The sequence below is a fragment of the Psammomys obesus genome, unplaced genomic scaffold, assembly GCF_907164565.1.
Source record: "Psammomys obesus unplaced genomic scaffold, mPsaObe1.curated_primary_1811, whole genome shotgun sequence".
Taxonomy (NCBI): Eukaryota; Metazoa; Chordata; class Mammalia; order Rodentia; family Muridae; genus Psammomys; species Psammomys obesus.
The window spans coordinates 14904911-14927651 of NW_026585580.1; the positions used below are offsets into that span (position 1 = coordinate 14904911).

The following is a 22741-nucleotide window of genomic DNA, read 5'->3' on the forward strand; positions in this document are numbered from 1 at the left end:
CCAGCATCCTCCACAGGACCAGAAACCAGCATCCCTCATGGACCAGAAGCCAGCATCCTCCATAGGACCAGAAGCCAGCATCCCTCACAGGACCAAAAGCCAGCATCCCTCATGGACCAGAAGCCAGCATCCTCCATAGTACCAGAAGCCAGCATCCCTCACAGGACCAGAAGCCGGCACGGAGCAAGGGCTTGCTGGGCACTGCTGTGGGTGCCAGGTACTCATGTCTGTGCACAATCAAGCCCCCAGCATACGACTGCCATATCTTAGTGCGGGTGCCAATTTCATCTCATGAGAACCAAGCAAACGGCTCACTTCAGGGTCACCACTGTCAGTCACCAGGTGGCTGACACTAGAGCCTCCTAAGCCTCACTCAAGTTGCAGCAGGGTCATTGGCGAGACACATCCATCATCCCCGAGGAGCCGCTGAACCAAGAGGCCACCACAGACGACACAAACGGAGAAGTGTCTGTACTGGATGGGCACTCAAGCAGGGAAACATCACAGCTCTAGCAGCACACCAGCTCTGCTGGGCCCTCGTGAGGATTGTCTCCTCCTCTGTGGAGCCCAGCGAAAAGCCACAGTATGCAAGCTCATCTTTGGCTTCCTATAGGAAGGCATACTCAACCCACACAGGCACCTGGCCTCCCCACCCCCTGCCCTTGTTTTTCTGACAGAGTTTAAGTCCCAGCCAAAGAAAACCCATTCTTCAGACTAAGTGTAGACTTCCGGGGCCTCCTCAGGGGTGCTGATTAACTCACAGGGATGCTGGCTGTCCTCCTCCGGCCCCCTCTGCAGCGTGCAGTACTTAATGTGCTTGTGGCTACCCACACACTCCAGGGGAGCCCGGTTTCCAAAAGAAGCCTCAGCGTGGGGGCTGCCCTGCTCCTTCTCTCCATTCTAACTGCGACCACGGGCGCCTTCCCAGCTAAGAGTTCAGCGATACCAGCAGCTGCAGTGTCTACTCAAAACCCTTTACATTTGTCCACATGAACCACTCGTTTTAATACGTTATTTTAAATGTTCCAATCCACTGAATTTACCTACACAATGGAGAAATGTCTGTGCACTAGAGCCATACAGCTAAGCATGCAATTATGAAGTGAAAGTTCTGGTGTTCGCCCTATGGATTCTTTCACAGCCTCCTGGACCCTTCACAATGCACCCCAAGGCTGGCGGCAGGCATTTGTCAGCCTCAGGGGAGGCTAGTCTAAAACAAAACAATACAACAACTTTAATTTGGTCCCCTCCCACCTCCATCCCAACACCCCGCCTCCTACCTTCTCTCATCCCATGGCAGGGTTTATGTTTATCGGGGTCTCTGCACCCAGCAAGCTTCATGCCTTTATTGGAAACAGTGTTATTCTCTGGGAAGCAACAGCATTTCCAGCAGAAAGCTCCAGGGACAGAAGGTAGCTGCCAACATGAATTCTTAACTGTGAGAAATGATACCCTTTGATTTTAAAGGGTGCGGCCTGCGGTAAAGCAAGCCTGGTGCCAATGATAATGGGTGACTGGGCACTGGTGTTTTGACTATTTTGAAGGAAGTATGGAGCAGAAGTAGGCAGACATTAGCCTATCGCCGATCTTGAGTGAAGGAAATGGCTACGGGAGGGTTAGTACGCACGAGGCTTTCACCCTGAGGGCCCTTCAGATCCGTGTAGTGAGGTGGCTAAAGAGCAGACTTGACCCAAAGAACAGAAGTTAGGGCTCTCTGGACAGATGGCCATGTGAGGGCTACCTCGGAAAGGCTCGAACTTGCAAGAAGTGCTGCTATCTCAGCACAGTCTCCCACAGTTCTTGGTGCCTGTAGATTGTACATATATTGAGGTTATGTCAAGGAACCAGGCAGGAGACAACATGTGGGAAACTGAGGAAAATGAGTGGAGATTTTCTTCTACCCATTACAGAGGAGATGGGCAAAGATGGAGATTTGCCAGGTTAATAGTCAGCAAGATCAAGACTCTTCAGAGAACAACACAGATTCCAGAGTTCCTGCAATGGTGCTCTCAGTGTCTACCGCAGAATCCAAATGTGCTAGGCATGCTCCGAAACACAAAAATGCGCCCAATAGTCACACTAACAACATTGATTCACAGAGAGTGAGCCCAAGTGACCAGCTGCTTACAGAACAAACTTTTGAAAGACGTAGTTTGAGGCCTAAAAAGAAAAATGTGGTTGCAAGGAGCAAATAGAATATAAGAAACAAATGCAAACTTTAAAGACAAAAGTGTCGTTTCCTAAGTGAAATAGTCACCAAATGTTCTCAGCAGCAGACTGGAGACAGACATCAGATAAGGCAACGGAAGCTACCTTCTTAAACCAGGGAGAAGAGAGGTCAGTGTGAACAGGGTGTCTGTGTCAGGGTACAATGCCGGATGACCTAGCAGAGGTGCAACCGAGCCCCAGTAGCAGGTGCACGCTTACCCTTCAGTAACAAAGATGTGGGGCTGGAGAGATGGCTCAGAGGTTATGAGCATTGGCTGTTCGGGCAGAGGACCCGGGTTCGGTTCCCAGCACTGCATGGTAATTTGTAACTCTTTCTAACTCCAGTTCCAGAGCCCCCGAAGCTTTTCCTGACTGCAGTTACTGGACACATGCACAGGGCACATGCATACTGGCAGGCAGAACACTCAGACATATAAAAATAAACATTAACCTAATTTTTAAAAATAATGCATATGTGTATGTACATACACACACGTACATATGTCCGTCTGTACACACACACACACATATATGCACATATCATCAATTATCTACCCACCTAAACTGTGTTAAAAGCAAAACCCGGGCAACACTCAAAGGGGAATGTTACAGTGGATGCAGGCAGCAACACGAGACAGCGACACGAGTGGTCCGTGGGTAAGACGAGGAGGCAAAATGGTACCCTCAAAACATGGGAAAGGAATCCGCAATGCCCTGTGCCAGGGCTTCCAATCCAGAGGAATACCCTGCCAATGTGGAGCATATGTAAACAGACAGACATCTGAACACAAATATTTAGGTAAGTGGAAACCTAAGACTGTTGATAAAAGACATGAGTTGGGAATGACAAAGAGATTCTTCAGCATGGGGGAAAGCAGAATGAGATATAGAGGGTATGACAGCTACACGGGAATATCTACGAAGTCCAACGTCTTTCTCTACTGTTGTTTAAAGGAACGCGACCACCTAAAGAAAGCCAGCGTGGCTGAGCGAGCCATGTGTGTAGACATGGGCCCATGCCATCCGGGTGTGGCTGTGAGTCTTGGCATTTTACAGGGAAGTGGCTCAGTATCGACTCTATACAGACAACGATATGTTAAGAATTAGCAAGGGGGCAGGAGAGGTGGTCCAAGAGTTAAGAGCCCTGACTTCTCTCCCGAAGGACCAGGGTTTGAGTCCCAGCACCCACAATGGTCTCTAACTCCAGTTCCAGCGGACCTGGCGCCCTCTTCTGGCCGGCATGGGCATTGCGTGCACTCGATGCACAGACATAAACATAAAAGGTTAAGTTGAAAAACTGAAATAAAATAAAGGCATTCGAGATAGAGGTTCCCGGCTACACAAATGACCTGCGAACACCACGTGCGCCTGCGTGCAAGGCTGGACCGTGGGATCCATTCCCCTTACAATCACTGCTAAGTTCCAAGCCTTAAAGCAATACCAGACAGTAACACGACCCCCCCCCCCCACACACACACACACAACCACAGAGCACTGAGAGCAAGAGAATGCTGTAGGGAATTCTCGCAGAAAGCGTACGCCTGCATCGGTCTTTCTCCATCCTTCTTCCAACCGACTTAAAAAGCACACACACACACACACACACACACACACACACACACTCCCTTGCCCATTTGGCTGAACTTGTTTCCCACGAGCAGCTCCCGTGTGCCTGTGCATGAGCATGACATACCCTCTCCTAGAACCTGCGAGTGAGGAAACAGAGTCTTGCCTCCCTGGACAAAAGAAAGCCAACATCTGTAAAGAGAAGGTGGTTATTCTTTTCTCCATAGATTCATTTTTGTTTTCTTTCCCTCTTCGCTTCTTTAAAGGACAGAGGACGTTTTGTCATGTCCTAACTGTTGGGCTTCCCATAAACACAGATACAATACATACGGCCATGAGAGCCGAGCAAAGAGGGAAGGAATGGGGCGGTGAAACGAGCGGAGGTGACGGGACGGCTCAGTGACTGAACCTACGTGGAAGTGGGAAGATGGAGCTCCGAACCCTGGGGTCCCCGAGTCCGTGTAAACTCGGAGTGTGCATGGAGGCTGCCTGCAATCCCAGTGCTCTGAGGCAGAGGCGGGATCTCCAAACAGAACACTGCACAGACTGGACGTATGAGGGAGCTCTGGGTTTAACTAAGACCCCGTGTAAACCAGAACAGCAAACGGTGATGGAGGAGGACTTCTGTGTCACTCTCAGGCCTCCGGAGGCACATTGCACACACGTGGTCCTGAACACACATGAACATGAATACACAGCCATACACACCACACACACACACACACACACACACACACACACAGAGTAAGCTGGCACAAGTATAAAACTCATTTAGATATGTTAGGATATGTGTTAGAAGGCCTAGATGAACCACTAAAAATAACTGAAGAAAATGTAGGTAAAAATCAGTTCAGAAGTCACATGCGTGCCAGACAGCGCCCACCTCAGAGGAAAGCAGCAATGGAGAAGCTACAGAGGAACGGAAACTGGAGAAATGGAGAGGCAAATGCCACAGCTAACCGTGTCAGTGACGATGCTCCATGCAAATGGGTTTAGTCACTCAAGAGGGAAAAATTATAGGGCTACATTAAAAACAAACAAACAAACAAACAAACAAACAAACAAACATGTTCAGGGGCTGGCTGAACATGGCTCAGTGGTGAAGAGCGCTGTCTGCTCGTCCAGAGGACCCAGGGTCAGTTTCCAGATCCACATGGAGGTTTACAACCATCTGAAAGTCTAGTTCCAGGGATCTGCTGCCCTCTTCTGGCCCCACAGGCACCAGGCATGCATGTGGTGCCCAGACATTCACAAAGACAAGCTACCTATACACATAAAATAAAAATTAAAGTAAAAAACAAGTTTAGTCTCAGAAATGCAAGTAAGTTGAAAATAAAATGTCATATCCTACAATCAGCAGATACTAATAATACTATACTAATAATAGACAAAATAAACCTTAAAACAAAAACATTCTTAGAGATGAGAGGGACAATTTACAGCGATGGAATTGTTAGGCTATCGGGAAAACATCATAAAAACATAGTGTCCTAATACAACGCTGCATGACGCGATGCCTGAACCGACAGATGCAGAGTTCAAAAACAACAGCCAATCAACCAGCAATAGTTAGCGACTTCAGCACCTGACTTTTTAGCCCTTTTATTATTACATATTAATTGATCAAACCAACAGGTTTCATAAAGACACTTCATTCGTGGACATAAGATTCTGTGTTCATCACTGCTCTACCATTAGCTACTGTTCTTACCAACTCTGTCCTCCACAACTTCTCCTTCTGGGCTCATGCCTTGACCTACATTCAAGAGAAAATATGTACTTGGTGTGTGTGTGTGTGTGTGTGTGTGTGTGTGTAGTGTGTTTGGGGGAGTAGGGGTAATGCCTCTTGTAGCCCAAGCTGGCATCAAATTTGCGTATAACTGAGGCTGGCTTTGAACTCCTGATCTTTCTGCCTCCATTTCCCAAGTTCTAGGAAGACAGATGTGGCTCACCAGACGAACCCTTCATGTCATTTCAGGCAGCACAATAAGCCTCAATTATGCCAATTTTTATGCAAACAATGTAACTGTTCTTTCAATGGTATGTCACGGACACCATTAAAATATAAATCTCTCTCTCTCTCTCTCACACACACACACACACACACACACACACACACACCTCAATGCATCTGCTGACTGGCACCTACATTGACTCAGTGACTTATAAAAGCACTACAATAAACACGGATGTGCAGGGCAGTACCTGACTTTTAATAATTGTTAGAACAAACAGGCAGTGTGTCAACAGGACATAAAAGACTCGAAGAACGACACTAACTAGACTGATCAGGAACCTACAGGCCACCCCACCTGGTAACGGCAAACACAGCAACAGAACACACAGCCTCCCGAAGATCGCACGAAAGACTCCAGGATGCACAGTGCCGGGGCCTGATAGTCTACACACACTTAAAAGGGTTAAGGTGGGGCTGGAGAGAAGGCTCAGCAGTTATGAGCACTGGCTGCTCTCCCAGAAGACCTGGGTTCAGTTCCCAGCATCCACATGGCAGCTCTGTCTGTAATTCCAGTTCCAGGGGACCTGACAGTCTCACACAGACATGCATGCAGGCAGAACAACAATGCACATAAGTCAGTTTAAAAAAAGGGTTAAACTGGAACAAAGTATATTTTCTAACAAAAATTAAGGAAGTCAGATAAAAAATATAATTACGTGGGAATGAAACAATATTCTGGACTGACCAAGATAATGACTCTATATCAAGATCAGAAAAAACTGGTGTTCAGAGATAGAATAGCATCATTTAATAATAATAACATTTTCAATCTGTTAGAAAAACACATCTAATTATAAACATGAAGATTAAGGCCTAAAAGAAGAGAACCCATGTATTTTTGAAGCAAAAATTTACAAAATGGAGAGATGATTCAATTATAACAGTTACTTCTATAGCCAGGGGTCTCTTTCAATAGTTGGTAGAACAAACACTGGAAAATTCACAACATATAACTATTATTATTCAATTATCTTTCTCCACTTAAAAATGTTTTAAAACCCAGCAGAGTAAAAACCATCTTGAAAAATAAGAATAGAAAGTAAAACACTCTCCACTCTCAAATCTTATCGAAGGGGCTGCAAAGATGGCACAGAGGCTTGGCACAGAGGCTGAGGGTGTTGGCTGCACATTCATAAAGAGCAGAGTTCAAATCCCAGTTCCCACCACAAGTGCCACAAATCTTTTTATTTAAAAAAATAAAATAAAATAAAACCTTACAAAGCTACTTTAGTTAAGCTTTCACTAGATTAGCAAACAGACATAAACTCAGAGATTAGAAATCAGAGCCAGTGTAAATGCATACTATGAGAGCCAGCTATCTCTAACAAGGAGGCCAAGGGACAAGGAGACATCGACATGAAAAGTGTACCTGTTGTCCAACCTCACGACACACATGATGTGACTCACAGAGCTACTTGTAGGTGCCAGACGTGCACATGGGTTCTTAGGAGAGAGTCTCCGATCTAGGCTCGGGCGTGACAACTCGGATGGGCCAACCAGCACAAAAAACTTAGCATCAAAATGATAAGCTTTTTGTCTCAAAGGACTAGGAAAGTGTAAAGACAACTGCTAAAGCAGGAGAAAGTCTATGCCAATTGTGTATCTGATTCGGGAATAACAGACGAGATGTGTAAGTAATTCTTATGCAAGTCTTCTTAAACCATTCCATTTAAAAACAGAGGCTAAATGGGAGCCTGTACAGAAGAGGCGCCTGAAAATACTCTTAATGACATAAGTTATTAGTCACGTGACAGGTCAGAGCCACCGTGAGCCGCTACCTCCTAACTAGAACAGCTAGAATCAAGGACTCAGACAATATGTACGCGTGTGAAAGTATTTGAAGAAACGAGAACATGAATTCATTGCTGGTGAAAATGGAAAGTGTCAGAGCCACTTTGGAAACATTTGGCAGCTCCTCGAAACGTCAAACAGAAAATTGCGATATGGTCACAACTCTGATCCCAGGCACAACGTAGAGGAGAAATAAAGCCAGATAGCCACAGGGGATTCTGGAAAGAGGGCAGAGGACAAGGAGAGGGATTACAGTAGGCAGAATCTGTCCGGTGGAACTATTTCGACTCTGCATTCTAATAAAGGCTTATATGACTCCCAAAAGGCACTGTGGACGGCAAATCGGTTCATCTCAATCAAGGTCTGCTCTTAGCCCAGGAGACCTGCTCATGGCCAGGGCCCCAGCTCTCGGCAAGCAATGCACCTGTTCCAGGAGCACCTTGCACACAGCTGGTAAGATCCAGAAAGAGCAAAGAGGTCTCTGAGGCTATTTCACCTCGAGGATGTTTGCTCTGGGTCACAATGAGGCAAAGGCAGAGGCAGAGGCCGTGTGGCAGCTCCCCTCTCTTCTGCAAGACTCCTTCCAACAAGCAGGTAAGTCCCCAAGGGCTGCCTGCCAGCACCCTTTTCCACTCCTTTAAAACTCTATGTCCCCTGGGAGAGGTAGTCAGGACTAGGTCCTTCCATCCAGGCATGGTGGTAAACACCTTTAATGCCAGCCCTAGGGAGGCAGAGGCAGTCAGGAATCTTTTTGAGTTCAAGGCCAGCCTAGTCTACAAAGAGAGTTCCAGGACAGCCAGGGCTGTTACACAGAGAAACCACGTCTCAAAAAAAGAAAAACAAACAAAACGAAACAGAAGGTGAGGTCCTTTAAAAGCATCTGCATATCAGTGAAATTAGTCACTGTGTGTGCTCAGGGAAGGTGCAGGCACCCTGCGCACAGATCACCAACAACAGACACAGCAACCAACTGAATGTCCATAGCAGCAAAACCAAAACTGAAACCCAGCAACAACAAAACCTTGAAGACAGAGGGAATCTGAGCTTTAGAATTACAACACAATGGGGCTACACTGTCCAACTGTCAGCAACAACACCATCACACAGGACGCAGAGGAACAGAAAAATACGGCTCGAAGGATAAAAATAAACCAACTGAAAATGCCTCTGAAAAAGGCCCGATGTTGGCTACACCAAAGATTTCAAACAACTGTCGTAATGAGGCTCAAAGGCTAACAAAAGATGGAGAGACTATCAAGAAAACAGTGAATGAACAATATTGAATTATCAACAGAAAACCTAAAATGGAAGACAAAAAGAAATTCTGGAAATGGAAAGTACAAGGAATGAAGCGAAAAACTGACTAGAAGACTTCAAAGGCAGAACTGAGTGGGCAAAAGAATCAACAAGCTGGAAATTAGGACAGTGCAAGTTGGTGAATCTAAAGAAAGGAAAGAAAAAAAGATGGAATAAAAGTGAACATCGTATAGCGGACTTGGTGAAAACTCCCCAAATTTGATGAAAGAAATAAGCAGAAACATCTCAGGAGCTGAATTAAATCCACATAGGCTGAGCTCAGTCCCAAAACAAGACATACATTATAATCAAACTATTGGAAGACAAGGAAAAAAATGTCTCCAGAACAGTCGGAGAGAAGTTAAAAGAGATGAGCAGCTCTAGCACAGGCGTGAGGTACTACCCGAACACCATTACACTCTGTTAAAGTTCATTATAACCCTTTAGCACGAGCATTCCTTTGAACGCTGTAGAAGATCGTCACACACAAACACAAAACGGACCAAGGGTGGGCCAGTGAGAGGAGCACTGTGAGGTCAGTGCCGACGGGCACAAGGTTCTTCTGGGGGTTTCCAAGCGTTCTCAAGTCAGATTGTGTCCGCAGAAGCACAACGGATGAAACCCACCGACCGACCGACTGTAGAAAGGCTGCACACCATGGCGTGTCAATTATTATGTCAACAAAGTTGTTACCAGAGCGGGGAAAGGAGGAGGGAAAGGGAACCTGACGAAATTTGTCTCCAACACACTCATGCTGAAACGAGGGCTAGGTGGGGCTGGAGACTCAGGGGCTACGAGCGTTCCCCGCCTGTGTGTTAGGAAGCCCAGTACCCATATCACACAGCCTAGAGCTGCCTGTAACTCCAGGCCCAGGGATCTGACACCTGCTCTGGTCTCCAGGGCACTGCACAAAAATGCACAACACTCACACACACGCACTAGAGGGAAGATGACAGATGTGCGCTAGATGGAGGTGCAGATACAGAGTGACACAAATGTGGGGCATCCAGACGTCGTCAGGAGGTGGCAGGCTGGCTTCGAACCAGAGGCCACAAACAGCTGCTTCACACCCCAGCCCTGCTCCCCGACCCCAGATACCCACATCCTCCCAGCCTTGAATCTCCACGGACGCTGCTGTCCGGTGGGATGCAGGGCTCTCTTACTCTCCTCATCCTCCAAACTTCTTCACCTTTGGCTCCCAGGCCCCTCAGGGCAAGTCCGCATCTCCTCCGACGGATGGCAACAGCCCCTGAGCCTTTCCACTCACAAAGCACACCTGTTGGCCGAGTGCACGCTCGTGCTATTATCTGACCCCGCACCTGCTTCCAGAGCCAGCACGCGTAATCAATCTCTCCCTCTCTCAGGGGAAGGAAGAAGTCAAAAATAAATGATGACTTAAAGTATTGTTCTCCAGTGAGTCACGAGAGGATCTGCCTGCTCCTTTTTATAGAAAAGTAACTTTCACATTATTGAGGCAAGTGGAATGTGCAGTTCTCACCAGGTTCTGGCGAGAAGGCTCCGTCTGGGTACAGCGCCGGCCTCCTGCTCAATGATGTTCTCATCCTCAGGGATGGAGGCAGTGGACGCCTGGACCCATGGGATGGAGGCCAAGACACTGAGGCGGGATGTCACTACAGCCCCCGTCTAAGCCCATGGATGCCGCCTGTTCTGAAGGGGACACCAGGCTGTTTGTGACCCTTCTCTACCTGTGTCAGGAAGAGGAGGAGGCAGAGAAAGAGACAGACCTACACCAACAGGGTCTCCTGAGCAAGGGGATGAATGGAGAGGACATCCAGGACAGCCAGCAGCTGCTGCTAGAGCCTGCCCTGAGCAGAGGAGCGGAAGCGAAGGCACTGGGGGGGGCCAATTGGTGTGGGAGCTTCTTATTATCTTTTAATTAATGTCCATCTTAAAAAATAACAACAATGAAGATTGGCCTGGAGATGCAGCACCCCTTTCTTGCTAAGTATGTAAATTTGAAGGTCGCCATGAAAAAAAAAAAAAAAAAAAAGCAGTACATTAGGTACTATCAGGGCACTGCCACAATTCAGGGGCACTAGGAATACTCCTGAATGAATGAATGAATGAATGAATGAATGAATGAATGAATGAATGAACAAACTACTTCCTAGTAACTAGAGGAAAGATAATTTCCTATTAAAAATGAGATGGCATGCATGCCCCATTCACAATTCTACTGCCAAGGCCACCTAGCATTCCAGGGTCTGAGGGACAGACTTTACAATCTGGCTCAGCCTGACCATGTCACACTTAGTTCATTAGTCTGAGAGGTATTCCTGTTTTTCCTCGAACTACAGTCACACGGAGCTGAGCCTGATGGGCTCTGAGGGCCTGCTGTGTGAGAGTAGAGGAACCTGGGGGTGGGGCGGAGAGGGTTTGGTTTACTTCCTAGGCTCCCTTTCAGCCAGCAGGGCAGGGACAGCAGAGGCAGGAGGAGAGAATGAGGCACCAGGCCACAACTCTTGGGAGTGTTTCTTTGCAAAGAAAACACGGGATGGCTCAGCCATCCACAGAATCAACAGCATTGTTTACAGGCACGCAGAGGACCTTATGTAAGGCACTGTTTCCTGAAAACGGCCTAACAGCTGCCTTGGTGGTATGCGGAGACCCTATACTATAGACAGGCAGATTAAGCTCCTTGGGGGAATGCATGTGGCCAGCCAGCTGAGCACACACGCATAGACACCGGACTCCACGAGTTCACCAGCAGCCCTCACCACACAAACTCACCGAGGGAAATTCGGCTCTCAGATGAAGATGCGCGGCCGCTTCCACAGGAGCAGGGGTGAAAACATTAGTTCCGACATTCTCAGGTTATTAGCATAGAAAAAATACATTTCTGACCAAACAACTATTTCAAATATAGCTAGGCATGGAGGCTCCGGACTTCACAATCTTCCTTCAGAAAATCTATTTGCAGAATTTTGGGGGGACAGGATATAAATCCATGGCAATGCTGGGGTGTGTCTTGTAAAGATGCCTTTAACAGGGGCTCTAGACGTGAGCCACACCAGGCGCTGACTGCGGAACACACATACAATGGACAGGACCCTGGGATCCAGGGGCAAGGAAGAGTTTATTTTTAACTTTCTGCGCACATTAAGGTAATACAGCCCTCTCACACATACACACGTGCTGAAATTAACACCTGAGTTCTCTAGACTAGTCCATCCATGACTGGCATCCCTGCAGTTTAGCAGGTTCACAACTGAGGAAACTTATAAATAGGAAGACATGCTCCCACGCCTGTTCACAGGACAAGCCACCTTGCTATCCCGGACCCCTGAAAACAGGCAGAATCAGAACTAATGTTTACTATGTAGCAAAGTTACTACGTAACTAAGCAACGGAAAGCTACTGTCAGTGAACACCCTAGAACCAGCAGCAAAGAGAAGGTCCACATACACGCAGCTTAAGGGTAGACTCTCTGGCTACAATCTGCAGGCGATACCCACTTCCAGGATGGCAAGCAGGTCCCTTGCAGAGCTCAGCACCTGAGGACCACCCAGTAGCTTGAGGGACGGCAGAAGTGCAGTCTCCTGGACTGGAGGGAATTTTCCAACTGGGGTAGGAGACTTGCAATGTATTTACTCATGCTAAGCGAGTGGGTTTACATCGGCCGTAGCCACGCGCCCCTCTTCACATAGTGCACAGAACTGCAATGTGCCGAGAACACCCTTCAGGGAGGAAGGTCAGCGGGCTCCGGAGGCGGCTCTGTGCACAGGGGCTCAGAGTATCTACGTGGCTGCGGCTGTCGGCCGGGAGCCAGCCCTTTAAGGCTGGGCTCCAGCACTAACTGCCGTGTCTTTTCAACTTGACCTCAGTGGTGAGGGTGGCTTCCACCTCTCCACTCCGAGGAGTTCAATCACGCAGACGCAAGGCACAAGCCTGAACCGTTGAGAATCGAACGCTCAGTTTACCTTGCCTTCCGTGTCTCCACTCCTCCCTCCTTCCCATCTTTCTCTTATATCGGAATGTGTGTTAATGGAAACACAGATAATTATCATTTTGCTCAAACATCCACACAACTGAAGAGGACAAGATGAAGTCCCTAAGACAGGAGAGCTCACAGAGTCTAGAACACAGGCCAGTGGGTGCTGGAGGCTGGCCCCCGCCTCAAGGATAGTAAGTACCTGGGCCCTGGCAATGGCCAAGTGGCCTGCCTCCCTGGACTCACCCCACCTCAGCAGCTTGCTCTCAGGGGCCCACCTGGGGTCAGGCCTGACACACTGGTAAAAGGCAGCCATCTTCCTGAGCGTGGAGCAAGCCTCTGCCTCTCTCATCCTTCTGGAAACTAGCAGCAGGAGGAAGAGTGGGCCTCCCTGTCCACCCGAGCGGAGCTCAGGGCTGCTGGGACACTGGGCACTGGGCAGGAGTTCTTGTCCCTGTTTCCCCAGCAACTCGTCTGAGCCATGAGGAAGAGGGGTGTCCGCCAAGCACGGCGCTCCGGAGCTCCTGGGGCAGGTGTGCAGGCACAGGCCAGGAACAGCTCTGTGAGAAGCACACACGCACTTCCTCCTCCCGAGGGCCAGGAGGGGAGGTGGCCTGGCTCCTTGGGGAGCTGGTCTGGAGGCCTGTCACCTGGCTCACTGTGACTGGAGTCGCTGCTGCACCGTGAAGAACAAAACACAACAAACCCGGGCACGGGCTGTGCTCACTGGGGAAGTGGCAAAGGCAGGGAGGCCAGGGCTGTAACCTCCGCCAGACAGGCACCCGGGCTCCGCCCTTTGGCTAGCAGACTCCTGAAGTAGTGCTCCTCGGGAAACCAGGATTCCTCCAGGGGTCTCACAGGGGGAAGAGGGCTGTAGGCTGTGCCAACCAGAGGGGCAATCTGTCTCCCAGGAAGAGACTTGAGTCTGATCACCCCCAGGAGAGGCTGCGGTGATGACAGCCCAGGGATAGTCAGGACCCCCCGCTGCCCCCCCCCCCCCCCCCGCCCTCTATGGAAACCTCACTCCTATCAGGACCCTGAAGAGGGAGGAGCTCCACTATTGGATGGCTGTGTTCTTCCCAGCGTGGGCACAGTGAACAAATCTCCCCTCGCTGTTTTTCTTCACTCATTTATCTCTTCAAATGGCTGACTGAGGACAGGGTGTTCCAGCCCCTCTTGTCAGGGCTGACGGCCTAGGCTCCGACACTGGCAATTCTCATCCGAAGAAGGCCACAGCCTGGGAGAAAGGGAGGACTGACGTGCGGGAAATCTAAAAGCGTGTTCTGAGTTGAAGCACTCCCATCCTCGCGCCCTCCTGCCCCCAGGTCCACCGCGCAGAGGCGAGGGCGGTGGTGAGGGCCGTGCTGGCCTCAGTCCCGGTGTGCTCCAGCTTCCCCTGTCTTTTTAGTTCTGTCTTTGAAGCTTTTCGTGATTCCTTGGGCCCCACACATTTTCAACCCGCTTTCCCGGGCAGCTAGGCACAGCCTCCGAGAGCCTTTCCCCCTGCCTGGCTGGCGACCACAGGGGCAGGTGCAAGGCCACGCCCACCCAGGAAGTCACCGACGTGGCCTCTCCCTGCGGCAAAGCCAAGAACTTTGTGACAACCTCCCTGCCTACCTGCCGCTGCCACTTCAAAATAATAGACTCCAGCAACCGGCCTGGCAAGGCACCTGACTCAAGCGCAGCAAAGCCCGACTACCGGCCGCTACAGTCAGCAGTTTCTAAGTAACATACCAAGTGTTGACAGAAGGTGCTAGGCAACTAATGAGTGCGGGGTGTGACTGTATTATTAAAACCCAGGCAGCACTATGACTCTGAGGGTGGTTCTAAAAAAGCCTTCTTTTCTTTTTTTTCTGTTCTCCTGCTTTATACGGAACTCTAGCCAAGAAGTTCACAATCTAAAGAGAAAACTATGACAAGAAGAGCTAGTGATGACGGGGGGTGTGGGGAGGCTTGGAGGTCATCTCTACATCTTCTCTTCATGTGGGGTTAGAGTCTGCAGCTCACAGTTGCTACATATCCTGTCGTCTCTTAGGGAGAGGGCCAACAAGCTGACAGACAGTGCTCTGTCTCGGCACCATACAGCAGAGCGAAATAGTGAAGTGACAGGGATAGGGCCCAGGGGCTGCTGCTCCTAAGGAGCTGCCTGAGTTAGCAGCACTCTGCCCAGAGGCAAAAGGAGGCCCCGGGCCACTGTGCCACCTGCCTGCCCTCAGGGGCTACTTGCTCTCTCTCTGACAGCTCGACTGTGCCTTGGCACCGCAATGGCTTAGCATCCGGAACGGTACCCAGCACAGAATGGCCCGGGAGGGGACTGTGGCAGCTTGTGTTTGTACCCTGCCTGAATAAGGAGCAAGATTCCCTCAAGAGCAGGAAGGCAGAAGAGAGGCAGGCCCTGTCGTAGCCCTGACAAGCTTCTGCACAAGTCTCCACCTCCCAGCATGCCCTCTGTGGCAGTGTGCGCGTTCCACGTAGCTGCTCATTTTTAACCAAAGCACTCAGAAACCATTCTCTTCATTGTTGTTGTTCCTGTGTCTAAACCATGTATCTCTGGGACATAAGTAATATCCATGTGTATCCATTAAAGTGCAATTTATAAACTGCAAGAGGAAATCTTTTATGGAAAAATATCTATGTATTTTTTTTCTTCCCGAGACAGGGTTTCTCTGTGTAGCCTTGGCTGTCCTGGACTTGCCCAGGCTGGCCTTGAACTCACAGCGACAGGCCTGCCTCTTCCTCCCTGAGTGCTGGGATTAAAGGCGTGCACCATCACACCTGGCTTTGAAAAATATCTAGTGTTTTCATAATAGGACCTCTGTGTTGGTCCATTTTCTCTTTCCATAACTGAATGCTACATATTGGATAATTTATAAGGAATAAAGGTTTATTTAGCTCATAGCTCAACCATAAGGAATAAAGGTTTATTTAGCTCATAAATAAAGGTTTATTTAGCTCATAGCTCAACCTTGGGAAGTCCAAGGTTGAGGGGCTGCACGGGGCCTAGCTGTTGGTAGGAGACCCTGAAGAGCCCTGAAATCATCTAGGACACCACACTGAGTAGAACACACCTGCGGCGGAGCCAAACTGGCTTTTATTTATTATGTATACAGTGTTCTGTCTGCATGTGAGCCCACAGGCCAGAAGAGGGCACCAGATCTCATTATAGATGGTTATGAGCCACCATGTGGGTACTGGGAATTGAACTTGGGACCTTTGGAGGAATAGCCAGTGCTCTTAACCTCTGAGCCATTTCTCCAGCCTCAAACTGGCTTTTATAACAGACCCACTGGAGGCGACCCACGAATCCATGCCTGCCTGCCCATCTCTTTCTGCAAGTCTTTTATACTACAAGTGGTGGTGTGTGCATGTGTGTGCGCATGCATCCTGCTCTGTAGCGTAAGGCTACTGCGTAATTCAAATGCTGGTTTCAGCAGCACCTTCCCTCCCCATATCTGCTTGCAGTCCTTGTTCTGAGATTCTCTGGTCTCAGTGTGTAAACACTGTCCCCTAATTGTCCCCTGATATGCCAATAAAGCAGCTTACAGCCAGTCGCTGAACAGGAGAGAGAACAGAGGTGGACTTCCTGCCAGCCAGAGGAGGAGGAGTCAGAGGAGGAAGAAGGGATTCAGCCATGGGCAGGTGTCCAGGAAGGACCAGGAGAGAGCGCTCAACAAGGAAACTACAAAGTGCAAGTATCCCCAGGATGCACACTGGGAGGAGGCCAAATTAGCATAGAGGATTAAGAACAAATTACTAACTGCTCAGTGACTGTGCTGTGAAGCTTCTTATTAAACAAACATAAAAGAGTCTCAGTTGTTTGTGTGATAGCTGGGTTAAGAGAGAAACTGGGAAACAAATGCCATTTTATAAAAATTAACACCGTTCCCTCCGTCAGAAGCCCACAGGAGGCTGTGAGTATTCAAGCAGGTCCTGTGTTTGAGTTTCCACCCTGAGCCTACCACAGAACAGGGATTATCAGTCTGGTCCTTAACCATCCACTATTAAAGATCACAAGCAAGACACTTTTGCCTTGCTTCCTCATCTGTCTCCATATTGTGTTGCCACAGAGCTGAAGGGAAAGCTATCCTAGAAGAGCCTTAGAGTGCTCTGCTGCAAAGGAGGCATCCAGGAACCTCGACTTGGGACCCGCCCAGAACTTCTTTTTGCCTCCAGTCTCCCAGCTCCTCTTGCACTCCCCACAAAACCAACAAGGCCTAAACTAGAATGGCCTGGGGCAGGAGTGCATCGCTGGGGTCCAGCTGTCTGAAAGACAAACTGAAGGAGCCTCACATCATGTACCGCTAAGCAAACCTACCCCTCTGAGGGCAACCCTCACCATGCATGGATTTCTAGACATTGCAGCGTGCTTTACCTCATGTGAAATTCTGCATGTTTAGGCTGTTTAAACAACTCTGGGAGAGGAGACAGATTTGTGGGCCCCAAGTATTTTACAGCTGCCAAGTTAGTTAAGTCAAAACACTAAACCAGAGATGTTTATGAAGTCATGCGTGCATGAGTTAGCTTCTAATTCGTCCCTTGGAGTGGTGTTGCTCAGTTTACAAGACTATGTTTGATACATAGTCTTTTCTTGTTTCACGTCTCAAAGAACCCAAAATCTGTCATGGACCATTCAGATACAGAGCCAAGTACCCCAAATGGAAAGAGTTCCCATAAGGCTCTGCCCCCTGCACAGGCTTCCATTGTTCTTTCCAAGAGACTATAACTTGGACGGAGAAAACAGAAGATAGGGCTGGGGAAATGGCTCAGGAATTAAACCCACTTGTTGCTCTTGAAGAGCAGTCTAGATTCTGTTCCTAGCACCCACATGGCGGTTCACAAACCTCCAGTTCTAGGAGATCCAATGCCCTTTTATGACCTCCACAGACACCAAGGAACTCACATACATACACGCAGGCAAAATGCTCACACTTAGAAAAACAAGCCAAAAAGAAAGGAGGAGGAGGGAGAAGAGGAAAAGAAGGGGAAGAAGGAAAGAAGGCAAGAACTAAGGAAAAAGAGGAGAATGAAGAGGAAGTGGAGGAGGAGGAGGAGACACAGACAAAAACAAAAGGAAAAGGAGAAGGCTCATAGAGCTCCTCCTGGAAAAAAAGCAGACAGCAGAAGCTGCTCCATGTCAGGCCACAGGGGTCGGTCACCCTTAACACGCCCAGCACACCCCCACCCTCTCCCAGAATGAAAAGAAAACCATCTGAGAACTTCTTAAAGATGGAACCAGGTGCCGGAGCCTCTTTTCAGGCCCTTGAGAAATCCACACTGCAGCAATGAGGGGGCTTGAAGGGGCCCTGGAGGATTCCTGGGCGAGAGCAGATGCAACCGTGGTGTCTTCTGCTTCGTTGTGAGGCCAGCCTCCCACTGTCACTGGACGATGCCCGCCATCCCACCTTTAGCAGCAGCCCGAGTACAGGTGACAGACACTGGGGATTTTCTACAAAGAACGGCTCACCCTCGCTGGTTACACACATAGGCAGCAAAGCCACAGCAGCGTCCTTCCCCACACAGCGTTGTCCAGCTGCCACAATAAAGCACTGTGAGGCCAGGGCCACGGACGTTGCGTGTTCCAGTCCCTCACCCAGCTACACAGAAAGGCATTCTCTCAGGTTTGCGATGAGTTCCCAGCTCTCTGCTCTTCCTCCCGCCACTGCCGCCGCCGTGAGGCTCAGCAGATTTAAAAGCCCCAGCTCTATCTTCCCAGACACCGTGTTCTCAAGCGACAGCTGTCAGGCCTGTCAGTCACCCTGTAGGGTGTGAGGAGGCAGGTCCTATCTCTGACAGAGAAAGGGAAAGACCCAGATGACAGAGCAGGAGAGAACAGGACAAGCCAGGGACAGCGGATCTGTTATCCAGCATCCTAGAGTGGGCAGGAAGCTGGGGGTAAGTCACGTGAGCACAGAGCATCGGGAATCACTGGGAATAATGCATAACAGCAGACTAAAGAAACAGGCTTCAGTACAGGACAGAAATAAAGGGTAACGGGGGACACGAACCGGCGGCTAGTGGACTCCACATTTGTCCTGGTGAGTGGGCAGGCTGGTGGGCTCTGGGTTAGAGAGTGGCCACCGACACTAACAGACATGCAACCACTGTTGTCGATAAATGTGACCTGTCTGTCTGTTGGCTTGCACTTAGGCAACTCCCAAATTTTGTTCCAACCAGCTTGATCCCAGGGTAAGACAAACACACACACACACACACACACACACACCCCTGCAAACTGGCTTGTCACACCTGAGAGCAAAGCCAGGGCATTCCAGGGATCACCTTGGAAGGACGCTTGAGTTTGGAGCTGTGTGAAGATATTAAGAAGTAACAAAATTATCAAACCCCAAATTGTACGTCATTTGCCTGTATTTTTAAGTTCAGCAAAAATGGAGGCAGTGTTTTAATGCCTTTATAAGTCTAAAATCACCTTGGGTGTGTTAGCAACTGAAAAGGTACTAAATTAGCTTCTATTTTAACTCAACCTAAAAATAGCGTAGCCCGCCAGTACTAACGCTCCACACAAATCTTCCGTTAGCATGTTCACGTTTTCCCATCCTGTTACAAGCTGCTGGTGTTTAAGGTAGGTTCACTACTTACTGAGAGGGTGTTTCTCCAAGCTGGAACTAAGGGCCAGCTTTGTGTTCACAGCACAGGGCGCACGTGTTAGACTACAGTAAATGGTTATAAATTTAAACGACTGTGATTGGGCATTTCACTTTAAGGCCGCCACTAACCAGAGCTTCTGCTTTAGGAGAGGCCTCATTTTTATCATAAGGAAAGATGAGGCCAAGGTGAGGCCAAGGGGCAACCCGTGGCACCACGCTCCCATTGCCTGCCCTTGGCAGACATCAACAATCAGTCACGGCATCATTCTCAGGACCGCTCCAGACAGCTACCCGACTGAAAGCCGCTCAAGTCCACACATGGCTACAGGCCTGTGACCAACGTTAGCAGAAAGAGGCCAACAGAACTTGGTTCATGTCGCTTCTTACGTCCCTTACAAGCCGAGAGACCAGAGACAAACGGCCTGCCGCTGTGCGTGTGGTGCGCGCTGCTTGGGCTGTTACACTGTTTTTAGAAAGCAAAGGACTATAAACGTGGCACAGACTTCTTTGCAGGTGTGTGCGCGCACATGTGCACAAGTGTGTCCATGAACACCATAGGTGCACGAATGTTTGGGGTCTGCGTGTGCGCGTGCGTGTGTGTGTGTGTGTGTGTGTGTGTGTGTGTGTGTAGCCCAGAGGTTAATCTGGTAGGTGCCATCCGCTCTGTCTTTTTAGTGACAGAGTCTCTCACTAGCCCAGAACTTACCACATAGGCTAGGATGGCTGGCCGGCAAGCGATGGGGGGTGCACCGGCTGGCCACGGGGGGCTGCCTGTGTCCACCCCTTTGGCTCTGTCGCCACAAGCACCACACACCACACGCGGCTTCTTAAATGTGGGTTCTGGTGATCGACGCCTCATGCCTGGCTGAGTTATCTCTCTAGCCCAGCACAAACCTCTTTATGTACAAATGTTTTACTCAGACAGCGCAGGACACATGTTTGAGCTCAGGCCAACATGTATTTAGAAAAAAAGCATTTGTTGTCCAGAAAAATGAACAGTCATGGTGGCTGAAGCCCCTCCTACCACCCTTGCCGAATGCCCCCAAGAGCCACAAAGTGTTCTGTGTGGTCCCTGGGGAAAGCCTGAGCCCTCTGCCTTGCCCACACACGCCAGCAGCCTTCACCAGCACCTTGGCCGTAAGAACACTCTTTCCCGGTGAGCTCCCACACCTGCTCACAATTTGGTCTGTACAGACGACTACCTGGACTTTGAGTTCGCTGGGGGCACCTGGTGCTTTTGACTTTGATTCTCAATTTCTCCCCGCAGTACTTGGTAACTACTTTAAGAGTCAGTAAGCCTCATCGCCTGGGTTCTGAAAACTCAAGCACGGCGTTCAGCAGAGAGCAAGCCGGCCCGCATTAAAAACAAACAATCTGTGTTTTCTAGAAATTTCAGTCGAGGAACAAAATATCTTGATCATATCCACCATTCACTCGCTTCCAAATTTCCCACAAGACCCCCACTCCTCATCTTCCTCCCAACTTCATGTCTTCCCTCAACCCGCTGACTCTACTCACCACTGCCCATTCGCCTGTGGGCATGGGGTCATCCACTGGGCCGTGGAGAACCTAGCCGTGGCCATTCTCCCCCTCACAGCAGCCATCAACTGCCAGCAGCTAGGGGTGGAGCCAGAGAGCTCCTCCACGCTGGGGAGCTTAGCTGTCTTGGTCTCGTGCTCTTGGGGTCCAGAGAACAGCCCTGCGCGGTGCTCTTTTATGCTGCTCTCCTCCCTGTGCCATGATGTGGCCTAGCCTTGCAGCGGGACAGCCAGTCAGTTACACTCAGCTCCTCAGACAGTGAAGGTCTCTGCATTAACTGTGCCCACTGCAATGACGCGCTCCTCTGACCAAGGCTGGGAGCAGAGCAGGCGTAGGAATACAAACATAGATATTTAAAGGCCGTTTGACAACATGACCATTTGGAAGAAGCAACACCAGCAGCCATCCACCAAGACCTACGGCTTCTCTCTCCATGGACTTGGACCGTTTACGTTGCCAGGCATGAAACCCCTCCTGTGGAGGAAGCCTAAGGCCCGATCAAGACAGCAGTGGGTGACAATACACAACCCTCCCGCTATTATGCTAGCACGTCCAGTCTGTGCCGCAACAGGCAGGGTCAGGGTTGGAGAAGACCACTGATGCCATCGTACCTTTGCAGCACTTTCTGGCACGGTGAAAGCTGGATGGCATGAGCGGTGTCACCGTCAGCTGGAGGCTGATTTCTCTATGTCCTATCACCGAAGTGAGTGGTGTATTTAGCAATAATATCTCCCCATCTAGTGACGAGGTGGGGGGGGTGACCAAGAGCAAGAGCCTCAGCCTGTGCTGTCCTGGCGTGTCTCCGGAACCTCTGTGGCCAGCTGACTTGTAGGGAGGCTGCCTGGCACTGAGATTCTCAGGTAATGGCTCATGCCTTGAGAGAAGCATCATTTGCTTATATGAGGTACTTTTGTTCAAACTGGGCTAAAATATTTTTAATAGGCTTACAGACCAGTGGGGTTCCATAAGGCTCCTTAATAATCCTTAGTTTGGGTTAGCTCCCCTTTCTCTTCCTCCCACCCTCTGACTCCATCACAGGCTGAACACAACGCTCACTTTTAGAAGTCTTCATTGTGCTAACTTTCCTCTAAACAGCTAAGACAAAAGTTATTCCCAAATAGTTCCTTTTGTCGAGCCATTTGGTAGGATCCTCTGACAAAGCGCCCCTGCGTGACTCAGATCCGGGGGCTGCTTTGGTTTGACACAAATATCTCCCTCTTCTATAATTCCGAAGCATCACATTTGGAGAGCGGGGACATGAAGCAATATGGAGACACATTTGGCTCATTATGTGCAAACACCTAATATTCCAAATCACCCCAGCCTCTGTGCAAGCAGCAACCCTCCCCTCATCTTCCTATTTCTTCGGGGTTGGGCACAGGCTGTTGCTATGCTCCACACCACTCAGCACGTCATGTCTCTTGGGTCCAGCCGGCTCCTCAAATAGACTGAAAGTCTTTGAAGATGGTGCCAATAAGCTTCCGAATGGGCCACGGTGCCAAGTGGGTGCTTAATAAACGTAGCGCTAACATAGAACGCACAGGACATAACTCCATGGTCCAGGGTCACTCGCTCTGCAGAGGGTACGGTGCTCCCTGGGGGAAACTACCAAACCCCTCTATTGGCGGACGCACAGGAAATGGCCAAGGAGGGCGGGCAGCGTCCCATACACAAACAGGGACTCGGGGGATTTCTCGAACACCCCTTCAGCGAGCCACCGTGGGTGACCACACAGCCGGCCGCGTACTGCAACCCTTCTAAACAACA

At 49.5% G+C, this 22741-nt stretch overlaps 1 protein-coding gene across 7 annotated transcripts in view; it reads right to left on the minus strand.

The window, feature by feature from the left end:
* Nucleotides 1-22741, minus strand: part of Cracdl (CRACD like) — a 106552-nt gene that overhangs the window by 41636 nt on the left and 42175 nt on the right. For 2 of the 7 annotated variants that reach the window (XM_055607118.1, XM_055607111.1), the window contains exon 1: nt 13109-13818. The exons of 3 other annotated variants lie outside the window; for them this stretch is intronic. In XM_055607118.1, the coding sequence (XP_055463093.1) occupies nt 13109-13182 (74 nt within the window). In that variant the 5' untranslated portion in view covers nt 13183-13818. Of the gene's footprint in view, nt 1-11629; nt 11648-13076; nt 13819-22741 lie in introns of those variants that run through there. 2 more of the 7 variants (XM_055607136.1, XM_055607162.1) reach the window with 2 other exon arrangements.